General features: G+C 42.0%; 2 protein-coding genes across 4 annotated transcripts; one reads left to right on the plus strand and one right to left on the minus strand.

Annotated features, from left to right (window-relative positions):
• Positions 1-1,070: 1,070 nt before the first annotated feature.
• On the minus strand, positions 1,071-9,800 carry lrrn2 (leucine rich repeat neuronal 2). Its single transcript, XM_046029016.1, has 2 exons — positions 9,676-9,800; positions 1,071-4,535 (listed from the first exon to the last, which is right to left on the minus strand). Exon 2 carries the CDS (start codon positions 4,099-4,101, stop codon positions 1,732-1,734), a length of 2,370 nt encoding a protein of 789 aa, XP_045884972.1. The 5' UTR covers positions 4,102-4,535; positions 9,676-9,800; the 3' UTR covers positions 1,071-1,731.
• LOC123956666 (acidic mammalian chitinase-like) lies at positions 5,624-19,135 on the plus strand. Of its 3 annotated transcripts, XM_046029017.1 has the most exons (13): positions 5,645-5,660; positions 15,237-15,345; positions 16,331-16,429; positions 16,578-16,607; positions 16,693-16,894; positions 17,030-17,086; positions 17,167-17,332; positions 17,560-17,684; positions 17,786-17,909; positions 17,994-18,176; positions 18,266-18,385; positions 18,491-18,629; positions 18,712-19,135. In XM_046029017.1, the coding sequence occupies exons 3-13, from the start codon at positions 16,405-16,407 to the stop codon at positions 18,984-18,986; spliced, it is 1,446 nt and encodes a 481-aa protein (XP_045884973.1). In that variant the 5' UTR covers positions 5,645-5,660; positions 15,237-15,345; positions 16,331-16,404; the 3' UTR covers positions 18,987-19,135. The 3 variants fall into 3 exon arrangements, with proteins under 3 accessions (XP_045884974.1, XP_045884973.1, XP_045884975.1); XM_046029018.1 differs by lacking the exon at positions 15,237-15,345 and having other exon boundaries at positions 5,624-5,660; XM_046029019.1 differs by lacking the exon at positions 5,645-5,660 and having other exon boundaries at positions 15,186-15,345; positions 16,340-16,429.
• Positions 19,136-27,791: the final 8,656 nt, after the last annotated feature.

Below are 27,791 nucleotides of genomic sequence, written 5' to 3' on the forward strand. Positions count from 1 at the left end.
CTAGTAAAGGTAACAGTGGAAGTTTGTTTTTCTGTAAAGCAAGACCCCCAATTTACAAGCTCATTTTATTTCTGTATGTAAAATATTTTTTGTAAAGTAACTTGCAGCTGCATGATCAAATAAATATAATGAAGTAAAAGTACATACCGGTATTTCCCTGTAGTGGAGTCAAAGTATAAAGTAGCTTAAAATGGAAATAGTCCAGTAAAGTACAAGTACTTTAATAGTACAAATATTTATTGAAGTTCAGTATTTGAATATATGTACTTAGTGAAGCACTGAGAATAACATGCAGCTGTTCAGAAACAAAATTTAAAAAACTAAAATTAACATTTGTTATTTTATCTAGGGAAAAGGCTATGATGATTACTGAAAATGCACGTACTGTATGTGTTGAAAAGTAAAGTGTGAAGTGTGTGAGTGGAAATATATGTAAGTGAAAGGAGAATGGATATGGAAATGTATGTAAGAGGGAATGAAAAGACTAACTTTTAAAGATAATCACTTGATTTGACAAACTCAAGTTGCTGAAACCTCATGTTACCTGTGGCGGATCCTCTGCAGTCATTTCTACACAAAATAAGACTGTGGATTTAGTCACCCTTCTCTTACATTAGTGGGATACAAGGAAGGGATCTCTTCACCTCCAGCATGGAGAGAAGGAATGATCTCAGTGACCAGTAAGTCGACATACAAATGGGCATGTGAGTACTGTAGTAGGACAGACTTCAAATTACTTATCCTTTAACCTGGCTGAAGTCCCCCTCAGTTCCAGGTCTTATCCAGCAGGGGACAGACTGTGTCTTGTGTTTACTGAGTAGGTGTCCTGTCCTGGGCATTATCATATGTATTCCTACTGTGGAGCAACTGCATACAGATAAACAGGGAGTTTTGCTGCAGATGAATCCCTAATGTGAATTTTAAGTAGAGAGTTTGGTTGAAGGATTCTCATCTATCATGCTACCTTTACACCACTGTTTATTGATTTAATCCCCTGTCAGATAATCATTATACTTTCTGTATAATCTGAACTAAATTGTGTGGTAAGAAAACAGAAACAAACAGTAAAATTGTGTAAATTAAAAAGATTTTATTGTATAATTGCTCAAAATAGAATTTAACACATCACTTTTAGATCACTTTTATACTGAAAGAGGATGTGGGGGCGTTAGACATGGGAATCTGGATGAGTATACTTTGTATGTACTGCATGATAGACAACCCAGTCCAAGGTACTGAAAGCTAAGCAAACAGGTTGTTTACATCAGTGCAGGAATTAAATGCAGTTTCAGTCTCAAGACAGAGTTTCGTCTGTTTGGAGAAATTATGGTTCAGTCTGTGGAACAAGAAAGAAGACAAATACCCTGGAGGTCTGAAGTATCTGTCCCTGGACTGAATCCAGTTGTCTTTAGTTTCAGTCCAGTGGCCACCGGCAGCTCGGACTCATTTGTTTCTCCTGCGTTCACTCACTCTGCTGTAGGAGCATGATTGTCCAGTTTCCCTGGTTAGGGTTTAGGCATTCTTTACAACACATCTTAACACAGAAACAATGTCAATAATATACTTTATATGGTATATAAAATAAATACAAATCTCTTTCTACACCACTGATCTGATCTATGACTCCTTTCTTTTAGCTGAGTTTCACAAATTGTATATTTGACATTTTGTATGTGTGTGTGTTACAGAATGTTTTTTGTCCTGTTTTGAATGTGCACAAACATAATTATCTCAGCAGTCCTGATGTAATAGCAGTTTCTCACTCTGCTTTAGCTGATGTTCGTTGCTCCCTTCTGTCTTATGGTTTATGTTCAGAGACTTGGGACGTTTGATTTCTTGGCGGATGGTACTGTGGTGCTTTCCTGCCCCCTCCCCTGGCTCAGTGTCCCAGCCCTGGCCTGCCAGCAGCAGCAGTATGAGTGCGAGGAGCAGTAGTGTGACTGCTGTGGAGGTCAGCTCTGGGCTTAGCTGCAGGCTGGGCGGAGGCTCTGGGACATCCTTTGTCCTGAATGAAACACAATGAGTTCTTCTGCTTTCTCTTGATCTCCTACTGGCATGCTTGGCGCCCTCACTGATCCCTAAATGTAGACACACTCGATAAAATGTCTCTGCCTGCAGGTGGGTCAGGTTGAAGCTCTGTGTACCAGCCAGGATGCGTGTGGTGTATGTGGGCATGTGTGCATTTGAGTATATGGCTTGCCAGGATAGACGAGTTGAAGGGAGGTTGTGCTCACTCTGCCAAGACAGGATAGCATAGTGTTGTCCGACTTCCCTCACCTCCAATTTGGCATCTGCTCTGAATAGTGGATATTCCTTCATATTAGCAGCCATCCCCCTCTTTCGTTTCTTTTCTCTGCCATGCACACCCACAGAAACACTGCGTGTATCTGCTCCCAGGGCATTTTCAGCTACACAGGTATACAATCCTGCATCGCTAAGGGTGACCTTGTTCAACTCCAGAGTTCCCTCAGGCAGTAGCCGGTAGTGTTTGAAGGGGTTACAAGGAGTATCATCTTTAGCTTGGCTGGGAGAGACGCGGAAAGCAGACGTGTGGTTGAATCCTTCAGAGGCTGCCATGCTGTGGCAGGGAGCAGGAGCTGTTAGACCTTTGGATGCATGGCTAGGTACAGGACCAAGTCTCAGCCCAGACGGAGTCACCCAGGACAGTTTAGGCTGTGGATCTGCAAGAGCTCGGCAATGCAAGACCAGTTTTCCTCCTTCTCTTACTCCAACATAGGAGGGGAGGGAGCTGGTAGGGATCATGGGGAGGCATGAGGCCGACATCTCCCTGGAGGACACCTCCCTCACCCTGCGAGCTCTCAGCTCTGGGGGTTCAGAGCACAGCGTGGCCTGGGGTTGGATGAAACGCACCATCCGAGGTGTTTGTGTGTCCGTTTGCGTGTCTTGAGGATGAGAGGCCTCCTCGGCGGCCCAGTGAAACAGGCAGTCACATCGCAGTGGGTTGGAGTGTAAACTGACCTCCTGAAGACTCGGCAGGGAGAGCATGATTTGCTGATGCAGAGCGCTCAGAGCGTTGGAGTTGAGCATTAGACTCTCCAGCCTGCTTAGCTGGTGGAAAGCCTGTGGATGAATGTACGAGAGTCGCGGGTTGTTGGTGATCTCGAGCTTGGTGAGCTCTGGAAGGTTCTCCAGGGCGGCTCTCTCAATGGACACCAGCTCCTCCATGTTGTTCAGGCCAAGCTCCTTCAGATGGACCATGTCTCGGAAGTCTCCTGTCTCGATCAGTTTGATGCGATTTTTGTTGAGGTCGAGGAACTTCAGTCCTGGCACTCTCTTCAGGGCCTGAGTGGGGACCTTTGTCAGCAGGTTATCATAGAAGGAGAGGCTCTCCAGGTCCTCCAACCCTTCCAGTGCTTTTTCAGTCAAGCCTCTTAGACCCATACCACCAAGGACAAGACTCCGGAGGGATTTCAGGGCCAGAAAGCCCCGCTCAGGCATTGCCTCCACAGGGTTTCCTCCAAGCATGAGAACTTCCAAGCGAGGCAAAGCACTGAACCACCGAGGGTCAACAGTGGTGAGTCTATTATTGTTGATATGAAGACGCAGTAGGGAGTCCAGGCCTGTGAAGGCTCCAGGTGCTATTGAGTGTAAGTTATTGTGGCTGAGAAAGAGTTCCTGCAAAGTTGGCAGTGAGGAGAAGGAGGCATCAGGGAGGCGACTGAGATGGTTTTCCTCCAGGTGTAGCGACAGCAGAGAGGGCAGGGAGGAGCTCTGAGTTATTGACCTGACACGGCTGAAGCGATTCTGGGAAAGGTCAAGGTCAGTGAGGTTGGGGAGGCCGTGCAGCACCACAGTGTCGAGCTCAGACAGAAGGTTACTCTGCAGGCGCAAGGTGTGTGTGTTCGTGGGTATGGGTGTGGGGAGCTTGGTCAACAGCAGGTCGTTGCAATCCACAGTTGGAGCTTCATGGTAGACAGAATCAGGAGAGAACCATGGCTTGATCTGACAAACACACCGCACTGGGCAGGAGACGTGCCATGGTAGTGCGTGAGGTAGTGAGCCCACAACGCCAGGCACGCATATACCAACGAACATACACAGGAGACACTGTGTCTGTAGAAACACTAAAGTCGGCCTCATAATCCTCACAGGTCACAGGAGCTGATTCAGGCAAGGTGAGAGAGTTTTTTATGAGGATGTGAGATGACTCATTTGGACCAGAAATGTGTGTGAAGTCGTGTTATTAACAGTTTCAAGTGTGCGCGCAAACTGTAAAAGGTAGGCCAGATGGCTCAGTGTCATCATTCATAAAATCTTAACCAAATAAGAGCGATTATATTGTTGAAAGGATGATACAGTTGCTTCAGACGCAACTATAAAACTGAAATGTGAATGTTTCCTTAGTAGTCAAGGACTTCTCAAGAGTGTTTTCATGTGTAACTTTGATTGCAGAATGTGTGGTAGAACAGGGACTGCACAATGGCTGTCGCTCAGTTATGGCCTTTGTTGTCACACCGTCGATTTTACATCCTGGCCACAGGCGGAGGAGTCATGGCTCGCAGCGTGGCAGCTCACTGTTTTGTCAGAAACACAAGAGAAATAAAGAGAGAATGAGCAAACCCATTAAAGTACAAAAGCTCTGCAGCTGAGAAGATCATGGGAGAAGTGAAGAAGAGAAGATCTATGAGTATGTAGGAAAAAGGCTGCAAGCATATTGATGCACAGCTCGGTTTTCCAGGGGAGATTTGGACTTAACTGTAGTTGCATATTTAGACATGGACAGAGTAAATCACAAATGAAGACAATCACTGTTCAAACTAAAAAGTGCTCTGCTGTGATTGTCAGTGTTTCTTTCAGGAGAATAGGAAAATATGCAAGAGTGATGAAAACGTGTAGCACTTAAATATTTCATGTCGCTACTTCACATTCATTGCCTGTAGAATATAGCGTCCCAAATGTTATTTATTATGTAACAGTTAAAAAGACCCCTAAGGATCTTTTATGTTATCAGTCTTCTGTACTTAAGGCTATAATTGGAAAGACTGCGTGCTTCTGCTGGAACATAAACACACACACACACACACACACACACACACACACACACACACACACACACACACATACACACACACACACACACACACGTGGAGAGATTCACACAAACAAACCAGTTACATCAGTAATTACATTTACTGCATTTGGCAGTATTCATGGTACAACACAGATCTTCCCAGTAATTAGCTGACCAGTAGAGCAAGAACACCCTACGGGGAGACATTTTATGTGTTGGTCTAACAAGTATTAACCTCTTCTCAACAGCAGATTTTAAGGCCAAAAGATTACATGCTAGTTATTCTAGATTAAAGTGGTCATATTATGCTCATTTTCAGGTTCAAAATCTTATTTAGGGGTTGTACCAAAACAGGTTTAGTTTTACTTTCAAAAAACAGCATATTTTTTGTCATGTTGCACATGGCTGCAGCTCCTCTTTTCACCCTGTGTTAAACGCGCAATGATGCATCTCACTTCTAAAAGATCTTTGTTGGGAGTTGCACATGTGCAGTTCCTAGTTAAGGACTACTACCCAATCAGAAGCAGAGTAGTGCGGGTCCTGAGAATCTGGTAAACAGCTTCGGTTCAGCTGTACATCTTCCCCTTACCAGCTTAGCAACATGGACTGGCGCAAGAGTTTCAGAGTGGTGAGTTATTAATTTGTAACATATGTATCTTTCATCCATAAAGTTTTAACTGAGCTCTGTCTCTACATCACAGTAACAACTTTATGTCCATTGACTTCCTGGAGGGTAGCTAGTGTTTGGAAGGGAGAGGAGAGGCAGCAGGCGGACGTCTTGTCACTGTGTGCTGCAGCACAGTGTGTTTTTCCACCTATGTTTTTGAGTGCATGTCGGACTAGCCAGTGGGCGAGCATCATGACCTGTGTTACCACGTACCATAACATGGTAATGGAAAAAAAGGCTGGAATACAAACAAGCTTTTTTCAGGCAGTTCAGAGCAGTGTTTTCTGTGGGACGTGGGAACTCCCTTTGGGCTGGACTTTGGGCTTTTTCACTTTGCAAACCTATTACATGCACAAAAAAGATATATAACACAATAAAGGAGAGGGAAAAGCCCAAAAAGTATAATATGACCTCTTTCATTTACATTCAATGAAAAAAACATTAGCCTTATTTGTTTCATTAAACCTGCATTAATTGGTATTTTGGCCACTTGGGGGCAGTGCAACAAGTTGTAAACACAACACAGACACATTATTACCGTGTAAAGTTGTTATCAAATAGTCACTTATTTACACATCCAGCAGACATAGAGCAACACCATCATTCATCTGGAGTCGCTTTTCTGTCCAACTCAAGTCCAGTATTCACTTTCTTTTTAGTTCCGTTCTCTAACAACTACTGAGAAATATATCTGGCACTTTAGCTGCTAAATGCTCCACTATGTTTGATAGATAGTTGGTAACTTTTTCTGTCTGCTATTTGGTGCTGGACAGACAGCGTTTAGAGCGTTTTTAGGTGTCTTTGCTGAAAACAGCTGTCTGCTGCGGCCGAAAACTATGCTGATAAAGAGCAGTGAGAAAGAAACAATTTCATTACAGTTATGGGTCGTAAAACAAAGACATGAGCTTAAACAAGCTGAAAGGCTCTGAGGAGCTGAGTCTGGTACTAATTCTCTTTGGGTTCACGTGATACCTCTCACATTACACGCTGTCATTTGACTGATTGTTAATATAAGAATAATAATCATAGCGTTTGACCAGTTTCATTGGGGCATCCATCTTTAATATTAAGAATATTTTGCACTTACAGAACTGCAAGGATGCTAAATCTATGCCCCCACGTGTAGAACTGATATGTGAATGTCATCTTTCAGATCATTGTGACATTGTATATGTCCTGTCCATAGAGATGTACAACACCTTGAGTAAAAAAGACTGCATTTGTGTTTGTCACAGTCAAAGATGTACAAATCATCAGAGTGGCTTTTAGTTTTACTAAGAAAGCAGATTCAGGACTGTATTTAAAAAGGATCAACAACAGTAACTTTTATTTTGAAGGGGGTACTTGTTAATGGATTGAATTACATTATTATTGTCACATGGACAACAATTTAACTGTTTTGTAGTATTTGATGTGAGTGAATTCTATACCTTTTACATTTTGATGTGATTTTTACAAGTTATAGAGTCATTTAGTTGACATGTAAATGAGTCGACCTTGGGTGAGCAATGTTTTTTGTTGTCATTTGTGTTCAAATCTTTCCCCCCTCCCTGATAAGAAAAACAATATTCGATGAGACACACTAGTTATATTATGTGATATTAGTATCACACATGCCGAGAAGCCACACAAGGCTTACTGCATAGTTTCCATGGAAACAAATCTCCCAGTCTCGCTCGGTCTCATTGTTTTAAGATTTCCTCACTGGAATTTGTTTTGGTCCAATCTGTGTATCAGTTGATAAGAACACAGATAAGACAACACTGACTGGACTGAGGAAACACAGGAAGCTGCAAAACTGCATTTCCTCTTAAATCAGTCTCCATGTGTTCTACAAATCAATCCATCTTCTGTGACAGAGTTCTCTATGATTGTAAACAAAGTTCTCATTCGATGAACTTTTTACCTTTCCTGACACTTGCAAAGTTTTTCCACCCTGGCAGCTGGTGTGATAAAACTCCACATCCGCCACTGAGGTCTGCAATGCATGACTAACAGGAAGTACTGTGCAACTCTGCAGGCTTTGACGTCTTTTAGCAGATGAAAAGAGAGTGTGTAGAGATGCTTGCCAAGTTTTTTTTCCACAGACAAGAAGGAGAATGAATTGACAGGTTCCATTTAGTTATTGATATGAAGAGAAAAGCTATTTGCATTCAAACAACTTGTCGTTTAATTGGATCAGCAGTGCAAAGTACGCAATGTGTGTCCTAAGTACTGTATGTTACCCAACCTCTGAGCTGCAACAGAAAAGGAGCTGTTCTTCCCTCCTGGGGCTCTTCTTGCTCTTCTATCAGACATGCACTTCATCTTCACTCTCTCATCTTTTCAAATGCAACCTGCTCATTAATGGATTCATCATTTAATTTTCATGTCCCCCGTTTTTGTCATTTGCTCTCAGTGAAGCTCACAGTGTTTTTGGCAGTTTCAGGAAAGCGGGACTACCGATGTGTGTATTCAATGGACTTGTGCTGCCTTGCAATTTTAACTATTCAGAAAAGGAGTATAAATCTGTATGACTCAGCGGCTACTTTCATAACTCTATCTCCTTCTGGCTCTCCACAGTATCCTTGTCCTGTGGATAGCTAGAGAAATGTTTGCTCTTAGTGGCATTATTACTCCCCTGACTCCTCTGACTCAGGTTTCTTTGAGAGTTTAGTATGACTGCACAGTAGCTCACATATTATCCACAGCAATACCGCAGCCATACAAGGAAGAGTAAAAGGCAAACACTGACCTTAATCCAAAATGTGAAGTGATCCTGCAGTTAACAGCTGAGGAAGTTTTTCTATTGATCTAAATGGACCTAGTGACTGAATATTATTGTACTGAACTAAATTTCCACAAGCCCTCTCAGTAACTTTGACTCTTAAAAGAGTACTCCAATGATTGCACCCTTGTAACACTGTCAGACCGACAATGACCTTTTTTTTTAAATGCAGCAGAGACAGAGATATTTTCTTTTTTATTCCACAGGTTCTTCTTCCTCATCAAAACCTGGTGCCTACATTACCCACAATGTAATTCAGTATGAGATCTAGGTGTGTTATGCTAGTAGCAGCTAATGTAGATGAGGTGTGGGCAACAGAGATCTGGTGATCTCCATGCATCAGTTGTTTTTTTATTTTCAAACTTGCAGTCACTTGCTCCAACAAATGTTGACTCAAGTGACATCACTTGAGTCAATTTAGCAGATTTGTCGCAACTCCCTCTGGAGCCACAAAAAGGCTTTATACAACTTTTTTTTTCCACATATGCAGTAGCATTCCCCAAGGAATCAGAAAGTCAATGGTTTAAATGTTTTCAGAACCTCTGTGGAAGTGAAAATAACCCGACATGAATTAAAAGTGTTATTTCAGACCAGTCACATGAATGCAGAAGTTAAAGTCAAACATGCCTCTCATTCGGCTCTATTTGACTTTGCTTTGTCCAATACTGCAGAAAGAGAGAGCCAGAGAAAAGCTTTTAAGACCGACATTTTCTAATGGATAGAGGGAGAAAATATGTATGGAGCATAAATTCATGGCTGCATGAAATGGTCCATTACATAAGATTTGTTTGTGTTGTACAGCTATACGACGAGAGAGAGAGACACTGCAACAGGGCGGAATAGAGAGAGGGAGGATTAAGAGAGCAGGAGATGGGGATGTATGACAGAGATAGAGGTGCTGGACGCAGATCCTAATAATAATTTTTTTTTAAAGAAACAGAAGCACTGACTTACAGCAGAATCTGTTTCAGCATGCACACACATTCATATAAACAAACTTATTATTTATTTCTCCACTCTGCCAAAAGAGACCCCTTCCTAACACACACACACACACACACACACCTGCTACCAACACCTTTGAATCAATACGGCTTTCTGTCAAAGTGAATGTGCACCCACAGCTGCATGAGTGACTGCATGTCTGTGTGAGCGCTGCAATGTCTTGTTTGCTTCAAAAATTCTATCAATATATTTCAGGTTTCTTACCGCAACTGAAGCGCTGGCTCCATCTCTCTCTGTCGTTGCTTCCTTTCTGCATTTGCTGTCAGTCTTTCTTTGCAAATGCTTCACGTACCGGGACGTTTTTCTGTTCCTCTGCCTCACAGTCACACGTTTGTGGATCTCTTAAGATTCCTGAAATATCACTTCCCTAGCTCTCCCCTCTCTGTCACTGGAGCTGAAGAGCAAATTGGCACAGACTGAATCCCCCCTCCCCGCCCTCTCTCTCTCCCTCCAGCTAAAATGGAGATGAGGTGTGTTCTGCAGCAGAGCTTCTGTCCCTCTCAACTCTCCTCCTCTCTTTCTATTGCCTGCTCCACTCTCTCCCTATTTCTCTTTTACAATGTCAGAAACCAAAGGAAAATACACTTGCATTTGTTACAGTGTTTTACTTTTGCTGGAGGACAAGTTTTTTTGGCTCCTGGTGGCATTTTAGATTTCCGCCATGGTCTGCAGATTAAAGACCTGCAAAGCAGCAGGAGAGACACAGTTTTCATTGTTTCTGTATTTCAGTATCTTTGTTATTTTCATTATCTATACATTGCTGATTGTCTCAAAATTCACCCAGAATGTGAAACATTTTTCAGAGCTGTGTCAGTAAAGACACTTGTTGAGCGATTCCATTTTGGTTAGTTTTCAATGTGTAATTGTCTCTAAAGCCTGACAAACCTACAGTGCACATTGCATGATCATTCATTTTTCAAGGTGTGAGCTCAAATTATTTTGTGAGCTTAGACAACTTCAGTTTCAATAAGGTTTTAATGAGCCTTCGTTGAGTTATCAGCAGTATATGCCCAAAAGTCTGTATCAGTAAAACAATGAAATATAGAAATTAGACAAAAGTCAAAACTGATAAAGTAATTAAACCCTCTGCACAGACTAGTGAGCAACGAGAGACACAAAAGAGAAAACAATTTACGAAGAAGCATTTTACTTCTGTTGTTTAGATTCTGAGGGATTGTGAGAAGTTTTTATATTCTCTCCTAACAGCTTCTGTATAATGCAAAGTTAACAAGTGGTGGCTACTTGTGGTAATTTATGAACAGGAATTTAGTGCAGCATGGTGCAGGTGTTGAGAGGCTATCAGACCTACTGTAGCATGTTTATATTTTCAGTATCATCACCATAGATCTGTAAGGAATAACTTATGTCATTACTTTGGCTATATGTACTGAAAGTGATGAAGCAATACAGTTTGACTGGACTGGAATGGAGGTATAACTTTATTTTGTGTATTGCTCCAGACAGCAGCAATACAGCAGTAACATGATAAATAGCATGCATGCAGCAGTGCAACCCCCTCCCATGGGAATTTCCTTGTAAGTAAAAGACACTTCATACAAATGCTGCAAGGCGGCTGAAAATAGCATAGAAAGTAAACGTGATGTGTGTGTGAAAACCTAAAGCAGTTAGTACAGTGGGGTGGTGCATTATGATGGACGAGGTTGGCAGTGCGCTTCACGTTTGTTCTCAAATCAGTTTGTTGTGAGTACAGCATTTAAAGGTAGGTGTACTCTACTTCTAAAGTGCAATTTATACTTCTGCGTCAAATCGACGGCGTAGGCTACGGGTCTATGCAGAGGGTAAGCAGAGGCTACGCCGTCGCCTGACGTGCACCTCCTCAAAAATGTAACTACACGTTGAGTCGACACGTACCGTAAGCTTTGTGATTGGTCGGCTGGGTAGCCTCGCAATGCCTCCGAGCCGACCGGAAGTACCCCGCACTTTGAAGTAACATTTACTAGCGGCCAAAACGCTGCAACACAGTGAATCAATATATTTGACCATCGCAACACGAGTGAAATGACTGGTTTCGCTATCAGAATGTGATCCATTCGGTCGGTAACATTTGAAAAGGCTACACCAGCCGCACGTTTACAATTTTACTCCATTTGCATCAGCGGAGCGCTAAGCCGGAAGTTAGCACAGTGGACGCTGTAGCGCTACTGCCGACTAGTGTTTGGGGGTGTAATTGCACAATGACAGACACACCCACGCACAAGTATAAATGCATGGCTACGTGCGTAGCCTACGCCGTAGGCTACGCACGTCGACCCTACGCAGGAGTATAAATGGGCCTTAACTCTCGCTATTGCTACATCACTTGTCACTGTACCTGTGTGTCATGTTTTGCTTTTGAAAGGAATCCTAGAATCAAAATTAACTAAGTTCATTCTACAAAGCAAGGCTATTTTGCATAAAACAAGTCCTTCAGTACCCCTTCTCATTAGTATTACTGAAGAGGACCATGCTTAAGGTTGTACACAAATGCAGGATATTACTACTCAATCCTGATCTGATTCATGCAAAATATTGTATTGACAGAACTGTATGATCTGGGCACACATGCATAAAAAGGCACACGTCAAATCACATCTTTGGATTACCAGATATGGATACCAATGTCTATGTGGATATTCTGCATGACATCCAGAGTATTTACGGGTCAAATGATGCTGGCAACTGCCAGAAACATGCATTTTTTATTTAAGCACTAAGAGGGCTTATTAAATGAAGTGCTTGTGAGGAGTGAAGAGAGGTGTATAGGAACACAGCCTCTGGTCGGTGATGAAAAATACACCAGTGCGGCTGTTAAATCACACAGACTTTGAGCAGTTCCTCCATACAGTATGAAAATAAGTTATAAACAAAGAATTTCTCTCTGGTCATGTTTGTGCGCTCATATTTTAGCTTAATATATGTGAAGAACAGTTGAGACCAGTATAACTATAGTGAAGCTGTCTTACCTGTCGTGTTTCATAGCATAGGATTCACCTATACATGATCATTGACCTTTTGCCAATGGGGCGAAAAATGACACACTCATATAGCTCCCTATTTATCCTCATCGTTTTTCTTTTTATTGTAGTTCACATTTACAGAACGTAGTGGTAGAGGGCATATATCTGTATTTGAGTGGGTGTGTGGTAACTGAAAATCAGTAGGTTGTGAAAGAAAGAAAAGAGGATGAGGAGCTACTGCAGAATATACTGTGAGTAGTCAGTTAACATTTTTGCAGCTTGAGGGCTTATGTTAACATATATATGTGTATGTGTGTGTGAGTATCCATGTCTCTGTGTGTGTGTGCGTGTGTTTGAAACAGTCTGACTTGGCTCTCTAATGGCTTTCCCCTTCATTTGCTTTATTCATTCAGGAGCCAACACACAAAAGCACACACACCCACATGCCCTGCTGACTGAAAGGCAGCAAGGATAAGTGGTAGCTCGCTGAAAGGAAGGGAGAGAGAGGAGGTCGCCATAGCAACACTGGGGGGTTGTCGCTTTATTGAAAAGAAATATCAGCTTTGCCTATCCTCTTATCTCTCCTCACTCTCTCAGTTCTCCTTTCTCTTTCTCACCTTACGTTAGTTCATTTCATCATCCATGAGCTGACGTCAAGTGTCCGGGATGTTTATGGGAGAAGTGAAAATTCAAGTCACGTCTGGTGTTAATTTATTTTCTTGTTCGCACTTTTATTTTGCAACGTGGCTGAAGATACAGTATCACGTATGATACTGTAGTTAAAATGTGTTTATTATAGTTCTACTGGTTGAACAAAATGTCCCTAAGTTTAAATCTGTTTAGAGAATGTGTGTGTGTCTCGCGTATTTTAAGGATAAGAAGCAGAATTAAAGTATCCTTGCATCAATGAAAGGTGAGCCATACAGTGACAGTGTTCTGACACCATGTGACAAATATATGAGAGTGTGCTTTAAGCTGCCAGTGAGTCAAAATCCTAAATCTCATTCACTAGTATTATTAGCCTAGTAAATTGACTCTTTGTTCCCAGTACATCTGAACAGAAGCAAGAATGTGGCTCATTTGTCAGAAAAATCTTGCACACACACACACACACACACACACACACACACACACACGCATGTACGCACACAGGTGGGTGCCACACGATGCATGACAACACATAATGGCACATGCTATCCTATAACAGGATGCATGTGTGGCATAGCATCCTCCTGGGTCAGCATTGGAATTCTTTTCACAGGTGAACTGTTCCCCAGCTGGACTCAAGGACAACCCTCCCACATCAAAGCTAAACGTGTATGTGAGCGTGTGCAGATACAAACATGGCAGAGAGAAAATGATTGAGAATTTGCTGCCATGGTGACAAGACCAGCAGTCTCTAATAGCGACGGGTTGTTGAGAAGGCTGCCTTTTGAGGGAAGAGGGGGGTGGGCAGAGGGACAGAGATAGATAGAAGGAACTGAACACTGAGAGCTACTCACAATTTGCACAGTATTCACATTCTGATCAAGTTTCTTTACAATATGTGCAGAGTGGCATCGTCCTGTACAGTACACTTTTTGACATTCTCCCAAACTAACAAAGAAAAGAATAAACAATATTGGAGGCTTGTTATGCTTTAAATAGGCACTCCTAAACCTCTGAGGAAGTTCATGGGATCAAGAAAAATCCCACATACTGCACATACTGTAGACAGCGACTGCTAATGGTACAACTTAATCACACCTGCTCCTCTGCTGGGAAAGACCTAAAAATATAAATGGAGCTTTACAGAGCTTCGACATTATTCTGGAGTATGTACACAGAAGAGCAGATGACTTTTTCAGTGGCTTTATCCTGCCTCTCTAACAGAACCAGTAACACAAAGACAGCGTGATTAATCATCATTTCCATGTGTCATATTTCAATTAACTTGCACAGTGTGTGTGTGTGGTATGCGGCTATGTGTGCGTGGGAGATGGCAACAGGTCTGTGTTTATCTGCATGGTTGCCACGGTGAAAGATTTAGTTCATGGTTATTAAGTTATTTATTTCAACAGCAAAAAAAGAACCTGATCTGTTGCTTTGGAGGTTAAGACCTGTTTTGCTTGCAGCTTATTTGAAAGTTTTGACCATTTAAAATAATGGATTACATAACTGGAGGAGGAACTGCTTATACTGATCCAAGCATGAATTGTCTCATGTTGTTGACCATCAAAATGGACAAAATTGGACCCTACACGGTTTATTGACTCTCTCTCATGGTGAGATTTGGTAGTGCATCTAACACTCTGGTCTGCATATACACTGCATATTATTTTACTCCATTATTATCATACATAATTCCCCCTTCCGACGGAAATCGGAGGGGACACTTCAAAGTGCCCACACATGAAACTGCAGTCCTACCAGAGATAGGCTTAGGGTTTTCCACACTGTTTATCAAGTAGTTTAGCACCGAGTTGTTATTAGCAAAGATAATCCTTTGCTGTTGACACTCAAACTATATTTAGAGTGAAAAACAATTTCAACAAGGACTGTCTGTCTATGGAAAGTACTGCAGATACTGGAACACTGTTTGAAGACTGGTATTGTTTCATTTAGTCATCCTAGCAGTGTGGCTCTAGCACAATGACAATGTCGGTTGATCCACCACTTTGATCCAGACTGAATATTTTACAACTATTAAATGGATTGACATGAAATTGAGTACCGATATCCAAGGTATCTAGAGGATTAATCCTAATGACTTTGGTGATCCCCCCAACTCTTTAGTGCTACCAGCAGTTTTTTTTGTTTGTTTATTAGTGGAATGTCTGGATATATACAAGATGGATTGCCCAAACGCAGACCAGAGTTTAGGCAGTGGCTGATTGTGGGACACAGAGCAGGTGTGCTGATTGCGGATGGGTTTCAGGTGAGTGCAGAGCCCGTAGCAGACACGCCCCCAGCTCTGAGACTGGAGAGAGAGAGTGAGCCAAGCAGAGACAAATAAAACATGCTCACCAAATGCACTCCAGACAAACGTCCACAATCACTCACATAAGCTCACAGCCGGGGCCTCGTGAAAACTTTTCTGTTTTCAACTTATAAATAAACCTTTTAAAATGTGACTGTTTCAGTCTGAATGTTAAATTACAGATGCTTCTTGTAGATTAAAATTTGGGGTTTTAAATGTATCAGCCTTTTTAGAGCAAATGTTTAACCAATTTAACAACATACTAAAACTAACTTTCACAGATGGAGCATAAATGGCAGCTTTGAGTGTAAAACATTATCAGTCAGAGTCTGTTCATGAAGATTTAAAAAGATGGCACAGCCAGTTTAAGACTCATTTCACAATCCACATCGCATTACAATCAACAAGCCGCTGAGCCACAGTCAAGGACAGGAAAGGACAAAAGCCTCTTTCCATTGCAATATGACGTCCAGCGAAGTTCATTTCAGGGGATAGGCTAACAGTAGTAACTGCTGTAAAACCATGTCTACTGGTGATAAGGCATGAAGCAGAACTTAAGGACAACTGAGTAAACATCAGTATCAAATTGTGTAAATGGAAAATGGTGAAATGCAGATTTTGCTGTCCACGAACTATTTGTGTTTGACTGAAATCACTTCCATTAAAAGGATATTTCATTTATTTATAAATGTTGAAACATGAAACATAAATGTACTCATAATACTGAAAAACCTGGTGGAAATGTGAAGCAAAGCGTAAACCAAAAAAACCAGTAACCTTGAAAATATCTAATTTAATTGGATCATATCATTATCAAAAGACTCTTGATGGTAATCAGTACTTTCCATAAATCCAATGCGATAATGGTCTTGACCAAACAAATGATTGAGTTTGACTTTTAAATTTTGCAGAGTAGTTAAAATACATCAAACAAATTATACAGATTTTGCAGATATGGGGAGGAACCCAGGTGTATAAAAGAGTCTGCTGGTCCTCTGTTCGTTGTACAGAAGCAACATGGGCAAGCTACTCATCTGCGTTGGTAAGTTGAGCTCTTAGCTCATAGAAACTTTTGAAACTTTGTTTCTACACATTCAAATTTAATTTCATCTTGTGCATAATGCAGATCGATTCTCATTAACTACTTAACCTGCCTTCTCCCCACCCTCTCTAATTCTCCCTCTCTGCAGGACTGGCTCTCCTGCTGCATGTGCAGCTAGGTAATTATAACCTTTATCCATTCTCTGTTTAGTGTGGTATGTGAAGACGTATTTAAGTTAACATAATGTAAATGTATTGTTGCAGGATCATCCTACATCCTCTCCTGTTATTTCACTAACTGGGGACAGTACCGTCCTGGAGCAGGCAAGTATTTCCCCACCAACATTGACCCATGTCTCTGTGACCACCTCATCTATGCCTTTGCTGGAATGGACAACAACATGATCAAGACCTACGAGTGGGACGATGAGAAGCTCTACGGCGAGTTCCAGGCCCTGAAGAACCAGTTAGTACACACAAATTCCCATAGCTATAGTGTGACTCCAGCACACATGAAAACACACAATAATACATTTAAGCATGCATGCACATGCATAGATTTAGTGTGAGAGGTAAAAGTGGATGTTGTTGCTGCTTGCAGGAACAGCAACCTGAAGACTCTGCTGGCCATCGGAGGATGGAACTTTGGTACTCAGAAGTAAGTAGTAATCAAATGAGGATCAACACTCTCACTACAAGGCACATGTAGAAGCACTCTGACTGTCTTCCTGTCTCCAGGTTCACAGCTATGGTTTCCACTGCTGCCAATCGCCAGACCTTCATCACCAGTGTGATCCAGTTCCTGCGTCAGTACGAGTTTGATGGTCTGGATATTGACTGGGAGTACCCTGGCTCTCGTGGCTCCCCACCTGAGGATAAGCAGCGCTACACCGTCCTGGTCCAGGTCGGTCACGTGCTATCAATTTCTATATGTAGTTGTAGATGTAGATGTAGGTGGAAGTAGATAAGCTGCCTCACTTGCAAACCACACTGTATATAGGAGAGGATTCACTTTAACAAGGACTTTGGCCAAAAAATCGGTCCAGAAGACCCTGTAGAACTGGTTATATGTTGAAAAAATAGTGATCAAATGCCATTAAAAGACAAGTTATAATCTCTGCCCGTCTGTAGGAGTTGATGAGCGCCTTTGAGGCTGAGGGCAAGAAGACCAACCGTCCCCGTCTGTTGCTGACTGCTGCTGTCTCTGGTGGAAAGGGAACCATCGACTCTGGATACCAGATTGCCCAGATTGGAGCGTAAGTACATGAGCAGAAACATGCAAACTTTACATACCCTTACATTTGTTGTACAGAAGACAGCCATCACTAAAAACGAATCCTCATCATCTGTTTGTCAGTGTGCTGGACTACTTCCACGTCATGACCTATGACTTCCACGGTTCTTGGGAGCAAAATGTTGGAGAGAACAGCCCTCTGTATAAGGGCCCCGCTGACCAGGGATCCATGATCTACTTCAATGTGGTGAGTGAGGGCTCCTGCTTTAAATTAATAAAAATGTAATTATGAAACAGATACTCACACTGGCCTGTATGCTCTCATGTGTAGGACTATGCTATGAATTACTGGAAGAGCAACGGTGCCCCAGCTGAGAAGCTGCTGGTTGGTTTCCCCACCTACGGCCACACCTTCCGCCTGGCTTCCTCTAACACAGCTGTGGGAGCTCCTGCCAGTGGACCCGGACCTGCTGGAACTTTCACTCGTCAGGCTGGCTTCTGGGCGTACTATGAGGTTTGCGCTTCTTTTCCTGAATCTGTGCATGCATATACTATAAGACAGGGCAACATAGTGCATGCACTTAAATCTCTCCCTCCCATCAGATCTGCACTTTCCTGAAGCAAGGAGCCACTCAGGCTTGGGACGCCCCTCAGGATGTGCCATATGCCTACAACCAGGGAATCTGGGTTGGATATGACAATGTTAAGAGCTTCCAGATTAAGGTATGAGGTTTTATCTCATTATCTACATTCCAGCCACAAAAGTTCATGTTTGAAGGTTATTCATACATTATATTCATATTCATACATCTCTCATCCACTCAACAGATTCAGTGGTTGAAGCAGAGCGGTTTTGGTGGAGCCATGGTGTGGAGTTTGGATCTGGACGACTTCAGTGGCACTTTCTGTGGCCAGGGAAGATACCCCCTGATCAACACCATCAAGAGCGGACTGGGAACTGGAGCTTGTATGCATGAACCACATATCCTCACATAATAAACATAATAAGGCTGTTTCCATTTTTTTAATTCCTCCGTATCTCTCCTCAGCCTGCACTTCTCGTTCTGACCCCCTGCCTCCAGTCACACCAACCGCCCATGCTCAGCCCCAGCCTGGCGGTGGTGGCAGCAGCGGTGGCGGCAGCAGCAGCGGTGGCGGCAGCAGCACAGGATCTGGTTTCTGCGCAGGCAAGTCTAATGGTGTCTACCCTGACCCAACCAGCAAGAATAAATTCTATGAGTGCAACCAGGGAGCTACCTACGTCCAGCATTGTGCTACCGGCTTGGTGTTTGATAACAGCTGCAAGTGCTGCAACTGGGCTTAAACAATCCATGGTTGAACTTCATACTGGTTGTTTTTAATTTAGGAGCTGGGTCAACTATCATGTAACATAAGACCATCTATGCCCATTCAACAACAGCTCTGTAACACCTGTCACTGAACTAAACTGAATAAATATCACATTCAAAGCAACTTCAGATCTCTGCTGGTTTTATGTGCTTGCATGTTTTCAGTCAGTAAAATCATAAACTACAAATCAGCGAAGGAAAATTAAGTTATCCCTTGCAGAATAACTTTGAGCATCATATTAAATAAGATGAATTATTGAGCAGCAAGGATTTAAGATTTTGGCTTTACTCATGTAATGACAACTGAGCTATGAACCATTATGTATTGTAAGGCAACGCCAAATTGGAGAGTGGTCAGAGATAAAAGTAAGAAACTAAGTGGAGTGAGAGATACATTATAAAGGGACATGGAAATGTAATTCAACAAATTTCAAACATAAGATTTGTAGAGAAAAGAATACAATGTGCTGTCTTGAATATGGATTTCTTTATGTGCCAAATGACCACCAGATGGAGCTCTTGAACGAATGATAACAAGAGAAGCACTTAAAGCAGTACATTCAGAGTCTGCTGTGAGGAAAGACAATCTAAGCATTTCAGTCTTGAAGCCACAGACATTTAGTATCATAAAGCTGAAAGTAGCCATTAGGTATGTTAACGATGTCCTGAATCCAACAGAAAAAGAAGAAAGACAAAAACCTTAACACAAACCTCCCATTAAAGCAGTGATTCCTTAAATTCACTAATAACTGCAGAATTTTGAGGGGGCAGCTCCAAAGGAAACTAATGTGGCAGTCTGTCTGCTAAATCATAACCACATTATCATATTGTATGCGGGTGTTAAGCTTTGACTAACTGACTGGTTGAAATGTCTACATCTGTGCAAAGACATTCAAAGCACATAAAAGCCATGAGCTGCATGTAGCATTCAGTTTAGCATTTTGTTTGACAGTGTCCCTTCTGAATCACTGACGCAATCAGAATCATCACCTTACAGTATAACTGGAGTTATATGTAACATATCAGCATATACCAGTAGGCTATACTGATAGGTGCCATGAACTGGTAGTTACATTTACATTTGCTCTCAGCAGCTTATACACAGCGACAACATGGATCCAGATGAGGAGGAACACAAACATGCACCAGCCCAGAACCTAGCCCCAGACTCGGTACTGGACATTTCCATAGGCGAGGGACACAAAGGTTATGAGAGACCAGACCAGGATCACCTAGAAAACAAAGTTATCATACTAATACAGGCATACATTACCTTTATTAACCAGAAATTGTCATGTCAAATATGTATGCTAATTTTGGTTTTGTTGAATTTAAAGTGTGTGTCAAATATGGTATTTGTATAGCACAATATAAAGGAAAGAACAAAAGAGAGGTAGTACTCACCACAATGATGCAGGGGCCGAAGAAGAACCAACATGCTCTCCACCACAGTCAGAAGAAGAAGCTTTTGTTTCCAATCATCATCTCAATGTCTTCTCTCCTGTAATGCAAGAACATGTACAAGTGCACAACTCAGGTCAACGTGAAGCTGTACTAAAGCCTAAATAAGTGAAACACCAAGGTATCTGCCATGCTATTTTTGTAGCCATAAAAAATCAAATGTAAAACAACAGGGAGGAAATCAATCTATGGTTATCTAAAATATTAACATGGTGATCCAATATCCTTTTCGCCCAAAAAGAGAGACAGCGTATTTTGATGTGGACTATTATTTGCTGACGCTGATGTCATATAGACAAATCAGTTTAGAGACAACTTGCTCTATTCCACAAATTTTGGAGATCTGTAAGATCAAGATAATGCTACTCAACCATGAGAAGTCTTCTTGTATAAAAGGACAGCATTCAAGCATTTTCCTAGCAGCTTATGTCTAGCTACAGAAAATGAAAGCAACAACTATGGATAACTCATCTAAGGACACAGTGGTTCTACTGGATTGCTGTTTGCCACAGTGCCATTTTTAATACTACCACTGAAAGCTACAGAAAATCTAAATAAATTACTTACAATATGAGTCTCTCTACAGTCTACGCTATACAGTCTCTCACAAAAGTGAGCTCACATTTTTGTAAATATTTGATTATATATTTGATACAACACTGAAGAGATGACACTTTGCTACAATGTAAAGTAATGAGTGTACAGCTTGTATAACAGTGTAAATTTGCTGTCCCCTCAAAATAACACATCACACAGCCATTAATGTCTAAACCACTGGCAACAAAAGTGAGTACACCCCTAAGTGAAAATGTCCAAATTGGGCCTAAGTGTCCATATTTTGTGTGGCCACCATTAATTTCCAGTACTGCCTTAACCCTCTTGGGCATGGAGTTCACCAGAGCTTCACAGGTTGCCACTGGAGTCCTCTTCCGCTCCTCCATGACAACATCATAGAGCTGGTGGATGTTAGAGACCTTGCACTCCTCCACCTTCCGTTTGAGGATGCCCCACAGATGCACATTACGATTTAGGTCTGGAGACATGCTTCGACAGTCCATCACTTTTACCCTCAGCTTCTTTAACAAGGCAGTGGTCATCTTGGAGGTGTGATGCACATCTTTAGCTTTGATCATGCTTTCTTACTCAGTGAAGTGAAGAAAAATAAATAAACTTAATTTTCAATAATGCTTCAACTGAAATGGTGTTTATCATGGTTAATGAAGGTTACAATGACTGTGTCCAGGAACATGTTGCTATAGGAAGCAAGAGTCAAAACTCCACCCAAAGCTACGGATAGGGAAAAAGTCTGAGTTGCTGCTCCTGACAGACCTAAAACACACCAATATGTTTTAAATGAGTAATATAGGACACATTTTGCAAACTTATGCTGCGTTCCATTTACCTCGAAGTTGGAGCTCGGAGATGGGAATGACGTCAAGCCCGAGTTGACGGCGTCCCAGTTAACAGAAAACATTTCTCAACCAGCCATTGTTGACAACTAGCCAGTTTAGCTATTGTTACGCTGGTTGTGCCACATTGTGCGATATTTATTTATACTAAACACTGTAGCAACATGTCCATAGACAGCAGCTGGACGGCACTTTGTGTACAAAAATTTCTATGAGACACAAGTACACAGAAGTGTTAATAAACAGTATAAAGTACAGCTTTCACTAACTGCTGATACTCAGACCAGCCATCTTGGATCACAAACTTGGGGTAGTGCGGTTCTTCCGACTTTCCAAGTCGGAAATCCGACTTAAGGGGGTGTTCCCTTTGACATTTCCGACTTTAAACTCTGAAATTCCGACTTCCCATGGTCCATGGTTTGTGGGTATCCACCAGTGAAATTAGCTGCTGTTTGGTTGGAATGTAAAACTAAAAAAACTTCTGTTAACTATGCTTTGAGCATAGTTAAACTACACACCTCCACTTAAATCAATAGAAGATGACCTTTTGCGATGGACTTCATTGCCCATATCACTCATGGGAAGAGTCTCCACCATAAAAATGATGGTCCTATCTAAAATCAATTACCTATTTTCAATGTTACCTACCCAACCCTCTGCTGTCTGGTTTAAGTCACTGGACTGAAACAACACAAAATTTTTATGGAAAAATAAATATCCATGAATCAGTTTAAAAACTTAGCAAAAAGCAAAAGATTGTGGTGGTTTAGAACTGCCAAACTGTCATTGCTTCCTGTCCAATAGACTACAATATATCTCAAGATGGATCAATCAAAGCCCCCTAGACCACGGACATATAACAAACATTCTGTAAGGAAATTAAAATTTCCAATATGCCATTCATCAGTTCCCCACTGTGGTATGATAAAGGGATGAGACATCTAGAGCATGTAATGCAGGGCAGTAACTTTATTCCATTAGCAATAACAGATTTCTTGAAGATTTATGAACAGTTTAAATCCATAATTCAGGCAAGATCTAAGGATAACATAATGGACTTAGATCTACCACCAATGATAACAGACTTTCTTAAACTCTCACCCCCAAAACTATTATCAAAGATAGACTGGGTGGCCTTGCTTCCTGGGTATGGGTGGGGCTGTGAGGCAGGGCCCTAGGAGGGGGGGGCTGCCCGTCTGGGGGGGTGGGGTGTTGTGGGTGGACTTCGGGTCGGATCTCTCGGTCCTCAAGCACCACCAGGGCCCCAGAGCCAGCGACAACCCTGCCCAGCCTTAGGGCTTGGGCCCCCTGGACCCGTCACTGGCTCTGGGGCGCTGGTGGTGCTTGAGGGGTTCTTGCTATAAGCCCAGGGCTGGAAGGACCTGACATCCTCTTTCCTAGGGGGGTGGGAGTTGGGGCTGAATGCTGGAGCCAGTCAGGAACCTGGCCTCAGAGGGTGGAGAACCTTTCTAGCCTCCCTATGACCTCTTTCACCTTCCCCTTTCGGTCATGTCTCCCTACATACACCCTTAGGACTCTGGGGGGCGGGCAGGCTGCAGGACGCTTGGTGGGTGGGGCTGCTTTACTGCGGCCTCACCCTTCTTCATCTCCCACTGGCTGCCCCTCAATTTTAATTACACATTAGACACAGAGGGCTTGGTGGGTGGGAGGGGAACTTTGGGAGGTGGGGCATCCGCGTCACAACTACCCTCAAACTTTAACTGCACCTTAGTTACCACGTACCTTATATCTACTTATGTTTTAATAAACTTATGAGAATTAATACAAAATTATGATTTTTAATATTCAGAGAATATTAATTCATAAAGCTTCGTTTCGCGGGGCACCACCCGAAATTCCGTTCGCACAGGGTCTTGGGATTCCCTGGGTATGGTTAATAATTATGTAATTATTATCTAGTGATCAGTTAGTTAACAATCGCTCAATTATCTTAAATCAATCAGTCAGTCTCATATCGAAGGGGTAAATTCTCATGACAGGGACTCGGAGGAAGGTAGTACACACACACGATTCCTTTGATTAAGGTGAAATTTATTAACTAACTAAGGTGACATAAAAATGCGGTTAAATATACATCAAAGAACTAAACAATGGCTAAACAATGAGAATGTGGGGTTCAATTGTGGGGACAATTTGACTCACACGGGCAAGCTACGAGTTTAAGAGTTAAAGATAATCTATTAACAACCTTTTGGACATCACTGACCACAGAATGCAGGGTTTTGGTCTTACTGCTTGTTGTTTCTCCCAGCTGGGTTGCTGGTAGACGGCCTCACGCTAGCTGAGTTCTGTGCGTTCTCGGTTAGGACAGCTTAAAGCCGTCGCCTTCTCTGTTAGGGAATTGCTCTGGAGGTCCGTCTTTTGTCGGCTTATTGAAGAAACTCGCAGTGGTGCCTTTTCAAATCCTGGCTTGGGTCAGAGGTTTGGTCGTCCTTTGTTACTGCTGGCGGGCCCACGTGGAGGCCCGGGCGTCGGGGGATCAGTGTAAGTTAGCTCGACGAATAAACTTGGTCAGCTTGGTCGTTCTTGAATTAAAATTGTGTAACTTAACGGTCTGATAACTTTTAACAAACAAAACAAAATAAAATAAAAAAAACAAGTAAAGTTGCTGTAAACGAGGGAAAAATTGAGGTCCCACAATCAAACCTCTTAGTTTAAACATTTGATAAAAAGGAAAACAACTGTTAGTTAAACCTTGAGGTTAACATTTCCTAGGAATCACATCAGACGACTTAACTAGCTTTCTGGATATATTGGCTGTTACACGTTCTTAGAGAATATAAGCAAGATACACGAATGGCATGCAATACTTATTTTGTCCACTTGGGGGAGCTCTGGTTACATGAAGATAGCTTTGATTAATCCTAAAACAATCTTCTTGCTCAGGAGCTGGGGAATTTAGTCATTTAACCTTAAATTCGAGCTGGAAAATTACTCGAGCAGTATAGGATGACATTTCTTTATCCTATCCTTTCTAAAGGAAGTGTCATAAAATGCTGGGAACAAAGCATTGGTTACAACATAAAATGAATAAAGTTCAGGGATCCTTGCTGAAAATTAAACACTGCAAAATTAACTTATTTAGATTCTTTTCAACAACAAATAACACCAACATGGTAACATAACTACTCAAATGGAGTGGAGAGACTCCACTTAAAATTATTTAAAGATTATTTAATTAAACAAGGTAATGCTTTGAGTTTTGAGGAGACAGTACTCTTTGTTTACACAAAGAGTTCAGGGCAGTCTTTCGGGTGTCCTGGAGTTTCTCACAAATTCACATCTGACTTTGAAAGGAGAATATCCTTTGATGTGCGACTCTTAAACAAAGAGGAAGGTCAGTTGTCATAGTTACGTGTGTGGGGGGCAGTTTAGGGTTTCCTGCCCTCTTTCCAAAAGAGTTCGCTGTTTGTAATCTCTGGTTAGTGTTTCTTTGTCATTTTAACAGTCAGGCACCGAGCATTATCTGGCTGCGGCACCAGAAGTGGCAAGTTTTACGATCGAACTGCCCAGAAACAGCAATTAGGGAAAGTAAACCTTTCACCTCCTCCTTGGAGTCGCTTCAGCTGTCTGTTGAAGGCTGATATCTCAAACCCCCTCCTTTTCTTTCTCCCAGGGAGAGAGAAAGAATTTGGATTAGTCCAAATTTATTTAATATAAAATGCACAAATCCACACTGTTTGTTCACGACGTTATCTTCACTTCAGAAACAATGACATGCATCCAACACAATACAATACATTTACAGAGGCAGGCAGGGGGTTGAAGGTGTGTGTGTGGGGGGTCTCATAGGCCTCGTGTCTTGCCCCTGGAGCCCCAGGGCGTCAGGAGTGCCTTGGGGTTAGTGTCCACTTTGCCTGGCCTGGGTGGGTTGCAGATGGCGTGGTTCCCCTGGTGTGGGGGCGCGCTCTGCACCCGGGGGTCTGGGGTCTCGGGCCTCCCGGGACTTTTGCTCATGTCTGGGGCAGGTGGTGTGTCCCTGGGCTTAGGGATCCATTGTCTTCTCCCCTCTTCCCCCTGCCTGTTTATTGCCAAGCCCCCCTCCCCGTTCTCTTGCAGGTTTTGTTGCTTTCTGCAATTGGTGTTTCCTCTGCTATTTCCTGTTGTCTCCACCCCCCACCCCCCTCCCCATTCTCTTGCAGGTGTTGTCCTTTCTCTGTGGTGTCTGTTTGTGCGGTGTTTGTGACCACCATTCCCATTTCTGCCCCCCTGTCCTACCGGTGACAAATCAATACATATTTAAATAAATACTAAAACACACAAAGGAGTACTCTCTTGCTGAAGTAAAATCTGTCTGGCACAACATAGTAGCAGCTCCTGATACTCTATACCAGGCTGCTGGGCAGGACAGGTTAAAAAAAGAACTACTTTTTCTGTTAATGTCAGCCACTGTCCACCCTTTCATGCATAATGCATACACTTCACAGTAAACAAAGAAAGATGAGACAGGTCTCCTAATTATGGCCTTTTATTTAATAAGCACACTTAATAAAAAATGCAATTAAATGTGTATTATTGAAAAATAAATAAATAAATAAATCACAAATGAACACATAAATGAACAAACCAGTGAAGTTCTTTTGGTATGTGGTTACACATATAATTGATTCTTCCCTCTAACTACCACTGCACTAGTACGGACAGCTGAGCAGACCTGAGTTTGTTCAGTGAAGTCAGACAGCTGCATAATAATTGAAAGCAGCTATAATAACAGGGTGATGGTGTGACCACAAACATGACAGATGATATAACCAGTGACACATTGGGATGAAAAACTCCGACACCCTCAGGCTTAACCGAATAATATTTTGCTGTTCACACAAACTGACACGTTCTTTCTGTCACATTAGTATATATAGGTGTCTCTCTCTCTCTCTCTCTCTCTCTCTCTCTCACACACACACACAAACACACACACACACTCACACACACACATCCCAACATCAATGGTTAATCTGGTTTACAGATTATATGTCAAGTATGTCAACAATGACATGATAACACTTATTTCCTTTGTGGTCTTTGGTGTCTAGAGAGTAAAGACGCTGCAGACCAGGTGAAAATACATCTAACAAACCAATAAAATTTAAATTGTAAACCTAATTATCAATAAAAGTGACCAGTCTGCCTGGATCATAATGACGTTTTGACTCTCCTTTTAGTGACACAAGTGACAAGTGTCCTAATTTAGTGTAGATGTGAGTCAGGGGTGGGCTTGCAGAGACAATATGGGGATTGGACCCAAATGCAGACAGAACAAGCAGATAAGGTAGAGTTGAATGATTTTATTGTCCATAAAATCAATAGGTATACAGGCTGGCAAGCAACAAACAGGCAGCAGGCAGGCAGGCTGATACATTTATAATAATAATAATAATAATAATAATAATCCTTATTTGTAGAGCACTTTTCAAAAACAAGTTACAAAGTGCTTTAACAAGTGTAAAGAATAATACAAAAAAAAAAACAAGATAAGAGCATGAAAAATTAATATAAAATTAGTAAAATACAATAAAATAAAAGGGATAAAATAAAGTCAAATAAGATCGGGAAAGGCTCTCCTATAAAAGTATGTTTTAAGAAGGGACTTAAAAGAGTTCACTGACTCAGCCGACCTGATTTCCTCGGGCAGGCTGTTCCAAAGCCTCGGGGCCCTGACAGCAAACGCTCTGTCCCCTTTAGTTTTCAGTCGAGACTCTGGAACAGACAACAGACCTCTGCCCGAGGATCTCAAGGTACGTGCTGGTGTGTATTGGACTAAAAGTTCAGAAATATAACAAGGCGAGAGGCCATGAAGAGCTTTAAAAGTGATCAATAGAATTTTAAAGTCAATTCTAAAACATACTGGGAGCCAGTGTAATGAAGCTAAAATAGGAGTAATGTGGTCAT

Source organism: Micropterus dolomieu, linkage group LG18 (genome assembly GCF_021292245.1).
Source record: "Micropterus dolomieu isolate WLL.071019.BEF.003 ecotype Adirondacks linkage group LG18, ASM2129224v1, whole genome shotgun sequence".
Lineage (NCBI taxonomy): Eukaryota > Metazoa > Chordata > Actinopteri > Centrarchiformes > Centrarchidae > Micropterus > Micropterus dolomieu.

Coding starts and splice junctions, on each gene's coding strand:
- LOC123956666 (XM_046029018.1), top strand. CDS start 16,405: ATGGGCAAGCTACTCATCTGCGTTG. Junction 16,895..17,029: donor TTCCAGGCCCTGAAGAACCA/GTTAGTACACAC, acceptor TGCTGCTTGCAG/GAACAGCAACCTGAAGACTC. Junction 18,630..18,711: donor CGGACTGGGAACTGGAGCTT/GTATGCATGAAC, acceptor ATCTCTCCTCAG/CCTGCACTTCTCGTTCTGAC.
- lrrn2 (XM_046029016.1), bottom strand. CDS start 4,101: ATGAGGCCGACTTTAGTGTTTCTACAGACACAGTGTCTCCTGTGTATG.